At 40.6% G+C, this 14,626-nt stretch overlaps 1 protein-coding gene across 4 annotated transcripts in view; it reads left to right on the forward strand.

Annotated features, from left to right (window-relative positions):
* Nucleotides 1–3,423, forward strand: part of CNKSR3 (CNKSR family member 3) — a 60,062-nt gene extending 56,639 nt beyond the window's left edge. For all 4 annotated transcript variants that reach the window (XM_040551358.1, XM_040551361.1, XM_040551360.1 and 1 more), the window contains 2 exons: nucleotides 31–120; nucleotides 1,583–3,423. In XM_040551358.1, the coding sequence (XP_040407292.1) occupies nucleotides 31–120; nucleotides 1,583–1,881 (389 nt within the window). In that variant the 3' untranslated portion in view covers nucleotides 1,882–3,423. The remainder of the gene's footprint in view (nucleotides 1–30; nucleotides 121–1,582) is intronic.
* Nucleotides 3,424–14,626: the final 11,203 nt, after the last annotated feature.

Consider the following 14,626-nt stretch of genomic DNA (forward strand, 5'->3'; position numbering starts at 1 on the left):
TCCGCGTAACCTTTGCTCTGTTGCCTTTAGGAAAACCTCGTCCCTTGTCAATGCCTGCTGATGGGAGCTGGATAGGAGCTGCAGAACCTTTCTCAAGGCCACGAGCACCAGGGAGAAAAGGCAAGATTTTAAGTCTTGTCCCTCTTTCTCTTCTCTTCCTCTCCAGGATTTTATTAGGGTGAACTGCATGAAAGTGCCTAAATTAGGAATGAAGTGTTTGCATACCGCTGAACTAATCCAAGATGATTGTTGGTTTTAACAGAAATGCCAGATGATAGTTGTGAATTTGTGAGCCTGTTCAGTGCTGGGGTTCAAACTTTTGCTCTGTCTTAGAATTCATGTGAGCGTTTAAAAGTAGTCTGAACTGACTACGACAGACTTGTCTCCTTATAGCAAGTTTGCCATTTTGCTTTTACACACCTTCCTCTGTCTTCTGTATTTAATATTGATTTTGAAACTGCTTTTTTGATCAGTCTTTGTTTAGCTTACTGTGGAGGCTGTTACAGAAGTAAATTTGTTCTCAAAAAAAATGTAGGATGCTTCAGGAGTTGTTTTTTTCTGCAGTTGCTGTTAGAAAACAACATATTCTGAAGTTGTCACAGAATGGAAGAGACAAAGGCTGATGATGTTAGCCGTCAGGTTGGGGTGGCTTTTTTTCCTTCCTGCACTGCCCTTCTCTTTAACATACTCCCCCTTTGTATCTGAAAAGATACAAGGCCTGCTAGAGTGGGAAATGAGAGAAGGTGACTATTTAGTTTGTTCTTGAAATCGGTTATGAAAGCTAATATGTAGTTCCAGGAAAAATAGAAGCTGAATTCTATTTTTCTATCACGAAAGTAGAAGTTGATAACAACAAGCATCGACCTGGAGGCATATTAGAAACAGAGTAAGTAACAAGTCTTACAGAATGATCACCAGGTGGCAGGGCTGGTAGATTTTAATTTTGTTTGTTTTTATTGCTTGTTTGTTTTTAACCCTTAGCATTAATCTAAGTCCTCCAGGCTTGTATGTAATCTACACTGGATCAGAATAAATGTCCATCTAGCATGGTAGGATGTTTCTAGCGGCAGCCACGTTCAGTTGTCTGGGGAAGAATAAAAGAAGAGCAAGCATCACAAATCAACAATCAAACCCAGGGAAATACTTACATTTTTATCTGTAAAATTAATTTCTTTTGTCCAGAGTAGCGCTTTTAAGGTAGTCGTGAGTTACACATGTATAAATATGGTTTCAACTCTGGTCTACAGCAGCTTGAATGAAACATCACAAGGATGTGTGTTAGGTCTGACATATGGTAATGATTTGCATGGAGATGGTCTACATTGGCTGTTTTGGTTTGTATGTGTGAGAATTTGGAATTTAACAGTCAAACAGTATCCTCCGTGTGTGTGAATTTACTTTATTGTTCTTTTGCTACTCAAAAAAACAAGATGCCAAAAAGCCATAAATTTATTGACAGCTGCTAATGTCTAGGTGTGTTATGAAAGGTAACCAGAATCTGGGAAGTGCCGTTAGCAGTCCTGAGGGGCAAAATTTTTTTTGAAGCCAGAAATAATGGATTTTCCTCCTTCCACTCCTACAGGTGAAGATGTCCTCTGCAGGTACTTCAGTAATGAAAGGATACCCCCGATCATTGAAGAAAGTCCCTCCACACAACACCCCTTTTCAAGGCCAATGTCTGAGAAACAGTTAGTGAGGGGAACGGATTATATTCGAGGCAGCAGGTGTTTTATGAATACAGACCTCCACAACAGTGCAACAATTCCTTTTCAAGAGGAAGGCGCTAAAAAATCTTCTGTTACATCATCCACAAAATCTTCCTCTGCAGAGCCCTCGCTGCTGGTCAGTTGGATCACGAGACTTAAATTGTTGACTCATTGACTGTTGTTCACGGGATGGTTACCAAGTGCCTTTGTTCATCGGTCAGACTTCTCTGCTTTTCAGCTTAACTGACACATAGTGACTAATGCAGTGTTCTTTTCCTGGAGAGTCTTATATTCTTGCCTTTTTGTTTGTGATTTTTTATGTGTCAGAGGGTTTTGTAGTGCAAGGAGGGAAGAAAGATAAAGATCAAGTTCCTCTTAATGGCCGAAAGTTGGGAGCATTTATTCCCATCAAAATGAGTAAACTTTAAGTGATATAGAAACCACACGTGACCTGAAATCTGCATAACTACTCAGAAGAAATCTTTGCATTACAGTAAATTCCAGTGGCACTTCATTTGTCCAAATGCTCAGAGGCTGTTGTGACTGGCTGGGCGTCAGGATACATAGGGATCAGCAAAAATTTTGTTACCCTCCTGATCAGGAAAGGCAAGCAGGGAAACAGCAGTTTGATGCAACTGTTAGTGGTGCTGTTGCAAGTACTGCATGAGGTCAACCTTGTGAGGGTGAAGTAGCATTTCCATTCTTTCTCTGATATCCAGAGATCTTAGGAAGAGAGATCTTTTATCCAGAGATTTTAGGAAGTTGGACTAATTTAATTATAAATCAATTCAACCTGGTTCATCATCTATTTTATTGAAATCACAGCACAAATAAAGTGCATTGAACAGCTGCAGTGCTTATCTGTAAAGAAGTATGGATTGCTACAACATGTCAAGGAAATGCATCTGTAGAGGTGATAAAAGAATACATATTTTTTCCTTAATTGTTTAGGATTGATTTGCTGTTAACCAAAGTAATCTTTTAAAGACAGTCCTGTAGGACTTATGAGAACTTTACAGTGGTTCAGTTTTTGAATGATGTGTTGTTTTTATGAAAAATATGTGCTATGATACATTACAATTGTAAGACATCTTGCTATTTTATATATAGCTCGATTTTTTTTTTTTTTTTTTTCCCCCTCCAGAATTTTAGAATAGCGTTGGGTATTTTGGGAGGAAAATAAAACTTGTTTAACAAAAGAAGAAGATATTAAAGAGGTATTGTTTAAAACTGAATGTACATAAGATTGTTAGTATGCAAACAGTTGTGTTTAAAGTAATTTAAATGTTAAATATAGTTGTACATATTTTTCACTCTTAAACTGATGGAGTTTGTACCTTCATGTCTGTGGTACTGGGCACAAATTAGTCAAATGAAAACAAAGTCTTTTATATTCCCCACTAATTTTAAGACTATTTTCATGAATGTCGCGTTGCCAACAGCCTTTACTCCTTTGGTCTTTCTGAAGAAAAGGAAAAACAAACTTGTATTTAATAGTTTGTGGGGAAAGGGGGAGGTGAAATAGTAGTTTGCACTTTGAACTGGGGCAGGAATTGTATGTGATAACATGAGTGTTAAAAACATACCATAATTCTTGCTGTGAAGATGTAACCTTTCTGCTGCAACAGGTTCTTGAAGTGTGCTACAGCCCTTGTAGAGACATGGTGTTAAATTCAGTTCTCAGTTAATTAAATTTGCTTGTTATTCGTTGGTGATTTAAGTGGGGGCTGTTATGGACCTTTTTAATCCTAGCAGATTATAGTATGTCTGTCTCGTGCAAGTCTTCTCCACTCCCCAGACCTGGCATCGGTAGTAGAGACATTGGCAAACACAGCTGCAGTGTCTAGACCAGTTTGGTCCTGCCTCTGAAAAGAAGGCTCAAACTGTCATGTTGTAGGCACTGTGTTGTAGCAAAGTCCACCCCCAAATTGGCTGAACCATTTGAAATAAGTGATGCTCATTCAGTTCAGTAACTGTGACTTAGGCGTGTTATCTAAATGAAGCTCTAAAACTGACTTTTTGCTCATCTTTAATGTTGCGTTCTCCATGGTTTAAAAATGACTGGGGAATGATATACTTTGGTATATGTGTTTGTGCATGTCGATGTGGAAGAAACCGTAGTTCTACTTGATTTCTTTAGGTCCTGCCAGCATGTTTTTAAGACAGCGAAAACTCAGACGTTTGATTCCTTTGTTCAGTTAAGTTCTCTTGCAGTTTGATCTAAGAGCAGTGAAATGAAAGGAGCTTGCCCTAATTTAACAGGTAGCTTTCAATCAATTCAGCTATGAGGAAAGATGAATTTGTAAATATTTAGGTAGAGTGACACTTTTCAAAATGTCTTGTTGCCTTAAATACAAGCTTAAAGGATAGCAACAAACAGAAAAGAAAAACCTAACCGGTGTCCTCTCCAGTGTCATAACCATGCTGAGTTAAAGTACTGAATGTGATCTTTTGTCAATCGTCAAGGGTGTCCAACAGTTGATAGCAGGTTCTATAGCAGAAGGAACTTCACTTAAACTCTTGAAGGGCTTTCTGGCAGCTGCTCTGCCTATGTAAGGCACGCCAAAACTTTTCTCCTCCATCTCGTGGAGTCTCTTACTATTTGGGGTGGTTGTATATGTCTCTGAGAGGAGACTGCTGAGCCAGGGTGTTTCTTAGTCAGGTATGTACAAATAGTGTCCAAATTATTTTCTTTACCAAAGAAGGAAGCATGTTGCTCTTATTTCCTTTTATTTATTTGTTACAAAATTACCATAATACCAGAAACGTTTTTTTTCCAAGAGAACTGAGGAAGTAGATGGTGGAATCAGGCTGTGATACAAAGACAGTTGGTGTTGTGAAGAGAACAAGTGTGTTGTTGCCACTGCATGATAATTCAAACAGTTGAATAAGCCGCTTCAGATGCGTAGTGTCAGCTAATCAAGTCGTGTGTTTTGTTTCAAAGAGATATCGAAGCCCCTTACTACCAAATGAGAGGGAAAATACAAGTACCAGCATAGGAAGACAAATAAAGTAAAAAGCAAGGAACTAGTAGAAAGCAGATATTTAAGAGCAAGTTTTAGTATTCTATGAAAAACGCACTACTTCAGATGGTTTACTTTCCTATGTGACCTGTCTTCCATAGCAAAGAATAAAGATTAAAATACCCAATCTTCTCTATTTTTGTGCACAACAGGAAATAATGAGCTGATGTTCTTGTTCATGTAACAACATGGCACAGATCATTTACCATTACTATATAGAAGTGCTGCTGTTGATTGAGAGAATGGTTTAAAATGCAGCAAAGACCCATGGCAGTGACTGTCATAATGTTCCTGAGTGTGATTATTTTTCTTCTTTACAGTAGTGGTTCCTATTAGAAGATCTAGTGTATTGAGAAATGTTAAAAATTCAACTTTTTCAAATAATTCCTTTTTCATTTTGATATCGTGTGGAGAAGGTGAAATCTGTTCTGTTTGTGAAATATTTTTTTCTACCCACTTGCTCTGCTCTCCCTCTTTGTACCATGTTAACTTAAAAGTGAGGCGAAGTACCTGAAAACTCTCAAATCCAAAAGACTAGTGCACTGTCCTTGTCCAAGAGATTAAACTTGAAAGATGGCAATCACTTAACTTCTTACTCTGTATAGTGAATATAGAGGGTGCACTGTAGTTTTGGAGGGGAAAAATAAAAGATAAAGAGCTAAGAATAACTGCTGGCTTAATCTCAGAAAAACGTAGGCAACAAGTTAGGAACTGTTACTGTGCAGAAACTTGGCTTGTCTCTTGGTATCGAAGGTACGTGCATCTGCTGTGTAGAAAAAAAAAAAACTGTGCCTAGGTTGACTTTCCTAATGAGCACAACGTGAGTATGCAGATATCCTGCCGTCATACACTACCCCACAGTACTCTGGTCTGAGTGCTATAGCTTGGTGGCCAAATGACATGATTTGTTGGAAAAGATCATAAAGGACACAGAAATGAAAATGACTAATTGGTACTTTTGCATATATGTATAGTGATGTTTCAGGAACATACACCTCAAAAATATTGTGTGGGCTTCTATTTTAGCCTGCAGAGTTCTTGCAAGCCAATATCTTGGGTGTTCCGTATATAAACATTGCAAGAAAATATTAATCTAGATACTGATGTTCAAGAGGAAATAAAATATAAAAATGAAGACTAATGGCTTGCAGATAAATAGTTAAAAACATTCTACATAATCCGGGTGTACATTGAGCTGAAAGAAGAAGAAAAAAATTAAAACTTTTCCAAACCAGGAAACAGAGGGTGAAGTCGATTAGCTTTATCAATGGAGAGGGCAAAGAATTTTCATTTTATGAAAATAATTTGTTTAAATCTTATTTCCTGTTTTATCACAGGTTGACAGCAGGTAGTCTTCACAAACTGCTCTGTACGTGTAGTCACATCCTGAATAGACCAAGTTAAACTTCTCATCAGACTGTAACTCAGACCTTGATACTAAATCTAGCTTAAACTTTTTCTGTAGCATTTACTTTCTCAGGAGTTTTTCAACATTCATCGATTTTCTGAGTTTCTTATGCGTCATCTGGGCAGCAAAACTTGTATGCAGAGCTGTCTTTGCAAGCACAGGATTGATGTCATGCAAGAGGGTGGTTGCTGGCTTTGCTCCCTGTGCTTGTGATTTATGCAGTTTGCCAACTATACCCCCCTCCAGTTTCCACCATAAGTCCTTGTGCACCACCTCAGAGTATGACTTAAAAAGGCTTATGCTTAAATGGAAGGAAGTACTGGATCCTTTGGAGTAAACTGATTTTGTCCTACTGTACAACTGAGAAGAATGTGACTTTTCTTCTCTTTAGTCTGAATTTTCCTTTGCACTTGCTGTGCATATGGAGCACATGTTCCTAAGATTTGGGTCATCACATAAACATACTTTTTGCTGTCTTGTGGGCAATAAGGTTTTATAAAGGACAAGAGCTCTTAAAGCCTTGAACTAAAATGTAGAAAGAGCAATCTAAAAAGATGAGGTTTAGAGAATGAAGAAAGGAGCAAGGCTAAGCTGAATGTGTTAGGTCCATGTTCTTGTCAAACACCCTGTCAGCAGCATGGCAGTAGCTCCACAGAGAAAACAACCCACACAAGTGCTCCATGCCCATTTGTTTCTACTGCTGCATTTGTGTGGTGGTGGAGTATGAAACAAGGGCAGTCACTCAGCGTAGATATATATAGCTATGCACAGCGCTCGAGCTGTAAGATGCATGACATAAGCAGTCAAGAGCCACTGTCAAAATATAATTTTCTCCAATTCTGCTGCCTACGCTGCTGCTGTTTTAGTTTAAAATAGTAACCCATGTCTATCCTCTTACCTACACAATGCGGGCCCAGGTCCCTTGGAAATGTGTAGCCAACAGTTTTTTCTTCTGTGATAGTCAGTGACTGCTGGCAGCTTTGTGTCACTTTTTGCTGGGCCTCACATAATGGTCCAAAAGATTAGCTAGTTTGGGTTTCTCTGGAGTCAGTCCAGAAGTATGAAGTCAAATTTGAAAACCATATTGCTGGGCCGATATCAGTTAAAGAGCTGTTTGTTTTATACATACTAAATATGAAACAGGCAGGAGTTGTCTGTTGCATGTGCTTTGCCAGTAGGAAGAAAAATGAGAATAACATATTCTGTGAAGGAAAAAATGAGACCCTTGGGTGTCCTCCAGTTCCTGCTGGTGGGAGAGATGCGTTTGTTTTAGCACGATGTGGAATGGATGTAAACATTTCTTAAACCTCCTTGTGTGGCCACCTCAGTCATTGCTCAGGATAATGTAAGCCACTGACTTTCCCCCTTAAGTGGAATTAATCTAATGTTTTGGGAGAGGGCAAAGATATCTTATAGGTGCTACATGTTTTGTTAAACTGGGGTTGGAATTGGAAGAATTAACCACAGGAGAAATGAGGTATAGTGCTGATTTTCAGGGAAAATCCCCAAGGTTGGTTTATGACTAAAATTCCTGCTTGCTCCTCGGCCTCTGGTGAGGATGAGAGCTCCCCAGGCGTGATGGCAGCTAGGCAGCCGCCAAGGAAGGGGAGATGACCAGCTCCAGCGCACAGTGCCACTGTAACAAACAAATAACCCGTTTTGCTTATTTTTCATGCTGTAAGCATAGCCCTCCCTCAGGATGGATGGGTCAGAGGGTGAACTGCTGGGCCCAACATGCGGAGGAAGCCTGAAGAAGGCCCAAGGTGGCAGCAGGCCGTGCTTGCTGCTGGCTCTCAGCCTAGTGCCTTGGAGCTACTCTGGCAGTGCCCTTGCAGGTAATGAGCGTCAGACCCTTGTGACCTGCCCTTAGAGGCTTTTTCATTTGGAAAATACTTACTAAGAGACAGAAAATGCCGTAGTCTAAATTGATACGTGCATTTAATGGCTTTTCCAAGTAACTGCATGCTTCTCAGTGCTACTTATTAACATGTTTCCCTCATCTATCTCCCATTAGCTGTTTCCAGTGCAAATATTTCTAAAAAGAAGTTCTCACATGTTTCCAATGACAGTTAATAATAGTCACAAATGGGGTGTAAAGCTTTATGTGTAAACAGGGAAAAAAGCAACCCCAAAGAAACCTCTTTTTCTCTGTTATGGATAATAACTTCATGAATAATGAGTAATAATGAAACCAAGGCTCTTTGACCTGCTGAAGATGATCGACCAAACATTAGTGGCTGCGTCTTGGATGACTATTTGTTTTTATTGAATGGCCAGTGGTTTGGATGTGGTAGATTCTTGCAGAGCAATTGTGGGGTTTTAAATGTCCCTCCACAGAACTTGAACACAGTCTTAAGCATAACATGGCTCTAGCTGAGGCTGTCCCAAACCCCCTGAATATCCCATTGAAGTTGCAGAAGTTTTGAAATATTCTGGCATGGGTCTTCACCGTTTGTGTTTTGGTGGGAGGTGGTTTAACTGAGGATGATAGCAAATCTCCAAAATTTGTTTCCCTTCCATCTTCCTGTTTGCCCTCTCCTCCCTAACTTAAAGCCAAGGGACTTTCCAGGAATTTATCGCACGAACAAACAGCTATAAAACTTTTAATATTTATAGCATGATCTAGCTTGTTTCATTGTCCAAGCTCTCCAGTGAAAATAGCTCTGCCTGCAAGCTCTTGGTTCATCTAAGAATTTTTCTCTGCTTATTTAGCTGCCAACTTCGGCTTCTCTTTGAAGCTGCTTAGACCACCCCAAGCAGTAGTTGGCTCTTGAACTGCAAGCACGCAGCTCTCTGCTGCTGGACGGTAAGAAAGGCCTGCTTTTTCTCCTAGCTCTGAATTTCTTAACCCTGGATTTGCAGGTCCTGTTGGGAAGATGGGTGTGGACCTGCCCCACAGGCCCCCTCCTTTTTCCAGCCTGTTCCTCCCCTGCTTCCTGTCAATTTACTTTGCAGCAGAGAGAGAAGAAAAGGCAAGTAGGAGCCTACCAGCTACAGCAGCAAGCCCCTCTCTCCTTCTGCTGCTCAGCAGCTGAGCAATGGACCTGGCTCAGCTCCCAAAATACAAATCTAGAAAGCTTTCGGCTGCAGAAGAAACAGGAAGCGCAAACATTTAGGATCGAGCCCATCTAATTATTTCCCAGTGGGGAATGCTTGCCTGGGATGCTGCCAGACTGCGGCTGGGCATTAACCCTTGAAGCGGCAGGCCACTGGTGAGCTCGGTAGTGCTCTCTTTGCTGGCATGCAGGGGCTGCTCTGTGAAGCAGCTCTGTGGCTTTTTAAGGAATGGGTTTGACTTTTTACTAGCAGCATCTGCTCTGAGAGCTTCCTGCTGCCCTGTGGTCAAGTAGGGGATTTCCTTCCTGCCCTGGTGCTTCTGTTTTGTGAGCTGGCAGCAAGGTGAGCCTCATGCCCTGCTAGCAGTAAGAGAGGGGCAGAGATGGGTGTGATAAGCTGGGTCATACAAAAGGTTTTAAGAAAAGGCAGAAAGGCCTTTATTGAAGACACGGAAGCTGGGATTGGATAAGTGAGACATTGCAAAATGAGGCAGACACCGGGGGTACTCACATATGGGTGGACCCGGCCACAGGAAAAACACTTGAGTTGCTTCTGACTGAAGTTTGCTGTCGTGCTTTTGATGGATATGGTCTGTGTGGGGGAATCCTCTAGTAGGATGTGGAAGAGGCTCAAGTTTCAACATCATGGCTTATTTCCCTAGTGGTTGACCAAAGGAGGGAGTATGATGGGAAGGCATGATGAAAAGTTACTCCCATTACTACCAAGAAATGGCAGGGGAAAAAAAAGTTATCAGAATTCTGAAGTTCAGAAATCCTGAACCAGCTCTTGTGACTGACCTGTGAAATCTCCCCGAGTTCGTTCCTGTGACTGTGAATTTCTCATCAAGTTTCCAGTGAAATATTTGACACAATTTCAAAATTTTGGGCACCCTCTGGTCTCACACAGTGCTTGCTGCTCATGTAGCTGGGTGAGATTAGAGATGTTTGGGGGAGGGTGGGTGAACCTGGCAGTGTTGACTCAGGGCAGGAGCTGCAAAATGAGAGTGGCACCAGCCTGACTAGTTTGACACGAGCTCTTCAGGTTGCATGCACATTAACATTTACATCCTAAAATGAAGTGAAAATCAGTTATAAAGAAAAAAAAAAGCGTAGGTTACAAGCCCATTGGTGGAAGAAGAGATGCTATCAGATGCTGCCTAAGCATGGTTCTATGGTGGCTTTCTGGTACTCTTACCTACCTTGCATCCCTAAGACAGAATCCCATGTGGTGCCCTGGTGGAAAGGGACAAATGAGGTGACCCCAAAGGCTTCCTTTTGCTGATAAAAGCACCAGGCCAAGTAGCATTTCTGCTATTTTCTTCTGGGTCTTGAGCTACTTCCAGTGATGACCAGTCCATTTGATCTGTTGCCACCTTCTCCCTTGGCTGAAGTGCGGTGTCATGGTGCTGCACGTGCACTCCTGGGTGCACTCAGCAGCAATTGCGTGCTCCCCTAGATGGCTTCGGTTGGCTGCCCCTGCAGAGCCCCTGGGGCTGTTTCTGCATTGTCACGCTTGTGCCCCTGTGGAAGGCAGTGTTGTGTTCAACGTGCTCGTGCTGCTTTTGTTCTCTAGTATAAATAAGTGTTTCTCCTGGTAAATAAATAGGGCTGGTCTGGCAGGAGGTTCTTTCCAAGGCAGCATTAGGACTGAATCTTCTTTTTAGTTTTTGTGTCAAATCTGTTTGGTTTAATGGGTTTGCTTTTAATCTGTTTGGCTCTTGACTTATGGCTGTAGGGGTGAAATAAAATAGGATCTTGTTGATGAAGAGGAATCAAGTGAACTTTTTGAACAAATGAGAAAAGGAAATTAGAGAAGTAAAAACAGGCGCTATTTCTTCATCTTTGGGCATTGTTAAAACAAAAATACACTAAGTAAACGTGTATGCACTTTGCATTTGTGTGTTCCTTTGCTCTTAGCCTACTGTCTGGAATTTTTAAATATAATTCTCCTACAAGTTACTAGACAGTGAGAGCATCTTGAACTTTCAGAACGTAGCTGCAACTAACCCTGTGGAACACCTGAGAACAAGCAGCTGCTTATTGTGCTGTGATAATCTGGGAGAGCAGGGTGCTTGCAACATCTGGCTTTTCTGTTCCTTCCCAGCCCTCCCACTCTAAAACCAATGCACATCACATCAGGTGGCTTTCAAAATGATGAGCTTGCCACTAGATCCTCTTTTCACTGCCCTGTTCAATGCAACTTTTGAGAACAATTTTAAATGGATATTTAAAGCCTGGAGATAGTGGAGTGTATAGGCACAGGTGGATCTAGTTATTAATAGGCTTGAGAACTGGAACTGTGTTGTAAGGTAACAGACACTGCTGCATTTCAGACGAAAAGTTCTTCAGATAGAAGTTTTGTTGATACGTACTTGGACTATTAATTACCCATTTTGATTCAGAAACGCACAAGGCACCGTTTGTGTGCATCTTCAGCAAAGTTCACGTGGAAAAACTGAATCATCCAAGTCATCTGAATGATGCACACTATTCGGTGGTTGTTTTTCTTCAGCAGGCAGCTGGTGATCTCTCTTCCTGTATTCATGGGGCGGCTGGAGGGGGGGTGGTAAGAAAAGGAAGAGGGGAAGGAGTCTCCGGGGTGGGGGGAGCCCTTTTCATTCATACATGCAATCTTTTATGATTTTCCTGAGCCATCTCTAGACTTGTGGTAAGTTAAAACTATATTCAGAGGATTGAAGAGGCAATGTATGTTACAACTAAGTTATAAAGTGTTTTTGTTTTAAAGTAATAAGATTTTATACATTTTTTTTCAGGCACGATTTTCTTAGTGCAGGTTATGTTTCAAGCAGTGCTTCCTGGGGAGGACATGGGAGTTGTGCTAGGGCTGGGGATGCTTTGGACTGGATAGATTTTGTCTCCTGCTCCCCTCTCAAAGTCAGGAAATTTGGAGCTTCTCGGCCACCAGCCAGGAAATGGAAGCTTGACCTCTGCCTTATGCTGACCATGCTATAAACTTAATACTGCATTATAAATGTTTACTATCTAAGCTCAGGGGTAGTGAAGGGTTGTTTAATATAGGAGAAAGTAATGAGAAATGATCATACGTTATTAACGAGATAAAAACACAGATAATTGTGTTGGTTTGGGGAGGGTGGGGGGACAGTAATTTACAGACACCCTCCATCCTACTCATAAAACAGTTTTAGCTTTCCAACTGATAGGATACATCAAGTTTTCGTGGGATATTTTGTTGGCACTGGCAAGCAAGCTGTTTTTTTTTTTTAATGTTCTAACCCTTTCTTACACTCTGTGTATCTTATTTAGATCACATGCATTTTGTAGCAAGCAATACCTTAAAGGTGTAATGTCCAGAGCACACTGGGTCCATGATTTAATTGGCTTCTAGGCACTATGGTACTAAATAATATAATTCAAAAGACCTAAAGGGCAGAACTAAGTGTCTTGGTTTGGAATGGAAAAAGCAATGTCAGAGCTGCTTTGCTCAGAGATTTTCCTGGCTGTTGCATAGTCTTAAGAAGGGGCAACTGATTTGATGTCATAAGAGCAAATATGATGAGGTTTTCTGTAAATAAAAATGACGGGACTGATTTTTATAGGACAAGAGGCAATAGGCTTAAAGTACAGCATGGAGCAAAAAGCTAGTAGAAAAATGTCTACCAGGAGAGTTAAGCACTGGTTTAGAGAGCTGAAGGAAGCTGTGGCATCTCCATTGCTTGTTGTCTTTAAAAACAGGTTAGACAGCCCTCTGTCAGCAGTAGCCAAATCTAATTGATCCTGATGGGAGGGACAGACTTAGTGATCTCTTGAAGTCTCTTTCCAGCCTTATGAATTTGCAGAGATATGAGTTGGCTCTATGTAATTGCATCCTGGTACAGTTCATCAAGAACTTTCTGGTCATTCTAGGTGAAAGCCAGCATGTGCACTTCAAATACAGTTGCTCCATTGCCTCGTGCTCCTTTAAACCTCAAAACTTACTATAGTTATAGTGATTTGAAGATTTAGCTCAGTGGCACCAACAAGAAAAAAGGCCAGGAAACAGTTGTATATATTATCAATACTTTTGCACTTTTGCAGTTTTCTAGAATAAAATTTTAATCTTCTGCAATTGCCACTGTTGTTCTTTCTGTCAAGGCACCTGTCAATCATTTTTAAAAAAGCCATTTAATTTGAAAGACTGTTTCCCCCTCCACACCCTAAACAAAATGAAAGTATTATGGATGACTCTATTCTTCAAGTAAGAGCATATTGACAGTTTTTTTATCTTTAAAAGTGAACAAAAATAAAATAATAGGTTTTATAGGTCTGTTCTTTTCATCACTTTCTTTGATAGAATTGAAATGACATTTTTTCCATTGCTATTTTAATCCTTAATTTTTTGAAAAGAAAACTTGCAGAGTTACAGAGATAGCTCAGCACTTATGGAAGTAGCTTGTTTCTGTGTATGATAAGTTCCTTGTTCCAACAAACTGAGAAGCAATCACTTTCATGTTCTATCAGCCAACGGGTGGCTCAGGGGTGCAGGATGTGTGGGGAGACACAGCGATGGTGTTATACTGAGAAATGAATTCCCTGTACAGTGCAAAACACCAATGGCCAGAGTCTTCAGAAAGCAGCACCAGATGTCGTGTATATTTTGGCATGCGAGTCTGTCAAAAGCTTCCAAAGAGAAGGAAGTGAAAGAACGGTGGCAAGTCTCCTGCAAGCAATTTTAGAGATGTGGGACTTCATTTGCACATGAGTGCGACAGCTCTCTTCAGCAAAAAGCATGGGATGGACTGTCTTATCTATCTCTCAAAGGAATGAGCCATCTGCTTTCCAGTGTCACTGAATGCTGTCTTCATCTTCTCTGTGGACCATTCATTTTTTCCATAAGTACCATGCATGCTTCTTCAGGCCAGTGACTATTACCCTCACTGTGATCCGATGCACATGGGAAGGCATCAGTTATTCCAGGGAGCAATAGCTCCCTGAGTTTATGCATCAGATTCCAAGATACGTTCTTGGGCAAGTTTTCAGATAACCCATTTTATATGCAGTTAAATTGCTTTGAAGTTGTGAGGTGCCATGTTGCTGACAAACGCTGATTAGTCATGCAAATAAGTGAAAGTATTTTAATTAGACCAATTTCAACATGACCTGTACTGTGGAAAAGAAACTATATAAATATATTAAATGGGTAACTTATTAGTGGGTACAAGCTTTGATTTAAGGGTGTTGCATTTAAATTTTTTTTTTTTTGGGGGGGGGGTAATATACATAGCAAGGTAGTAATACAAGAAAATAATAATCTGATAAATTAAAAACAAAACAACACAGCAGTAACTAATAACCTCAATTTTTCAAAGTCTGCAGAAAACCCCACATGAGATATTTTTGGCTTCTCCTCTCTATTTGAGCCATGCTACAACCCAGGCTACCTTGGAGGTGCTCAGACATGTACTTCCTGAAATG

The sequence above is a fragment of the Cygnus olor genome, chromosome 3 (assembly GCF_009769625.2).
Source record: "Cygnus olor isolate bCygOlo1 chromosome 3, bCygOlo1.pri.v2, whole genome shotgun sequence".
NCBI classification, from domain to species: Eukaryota; Metazoa; Chordata; class Aves; order Anseriformes; family Anatidae; genus Cygnus; species Cygnus olor.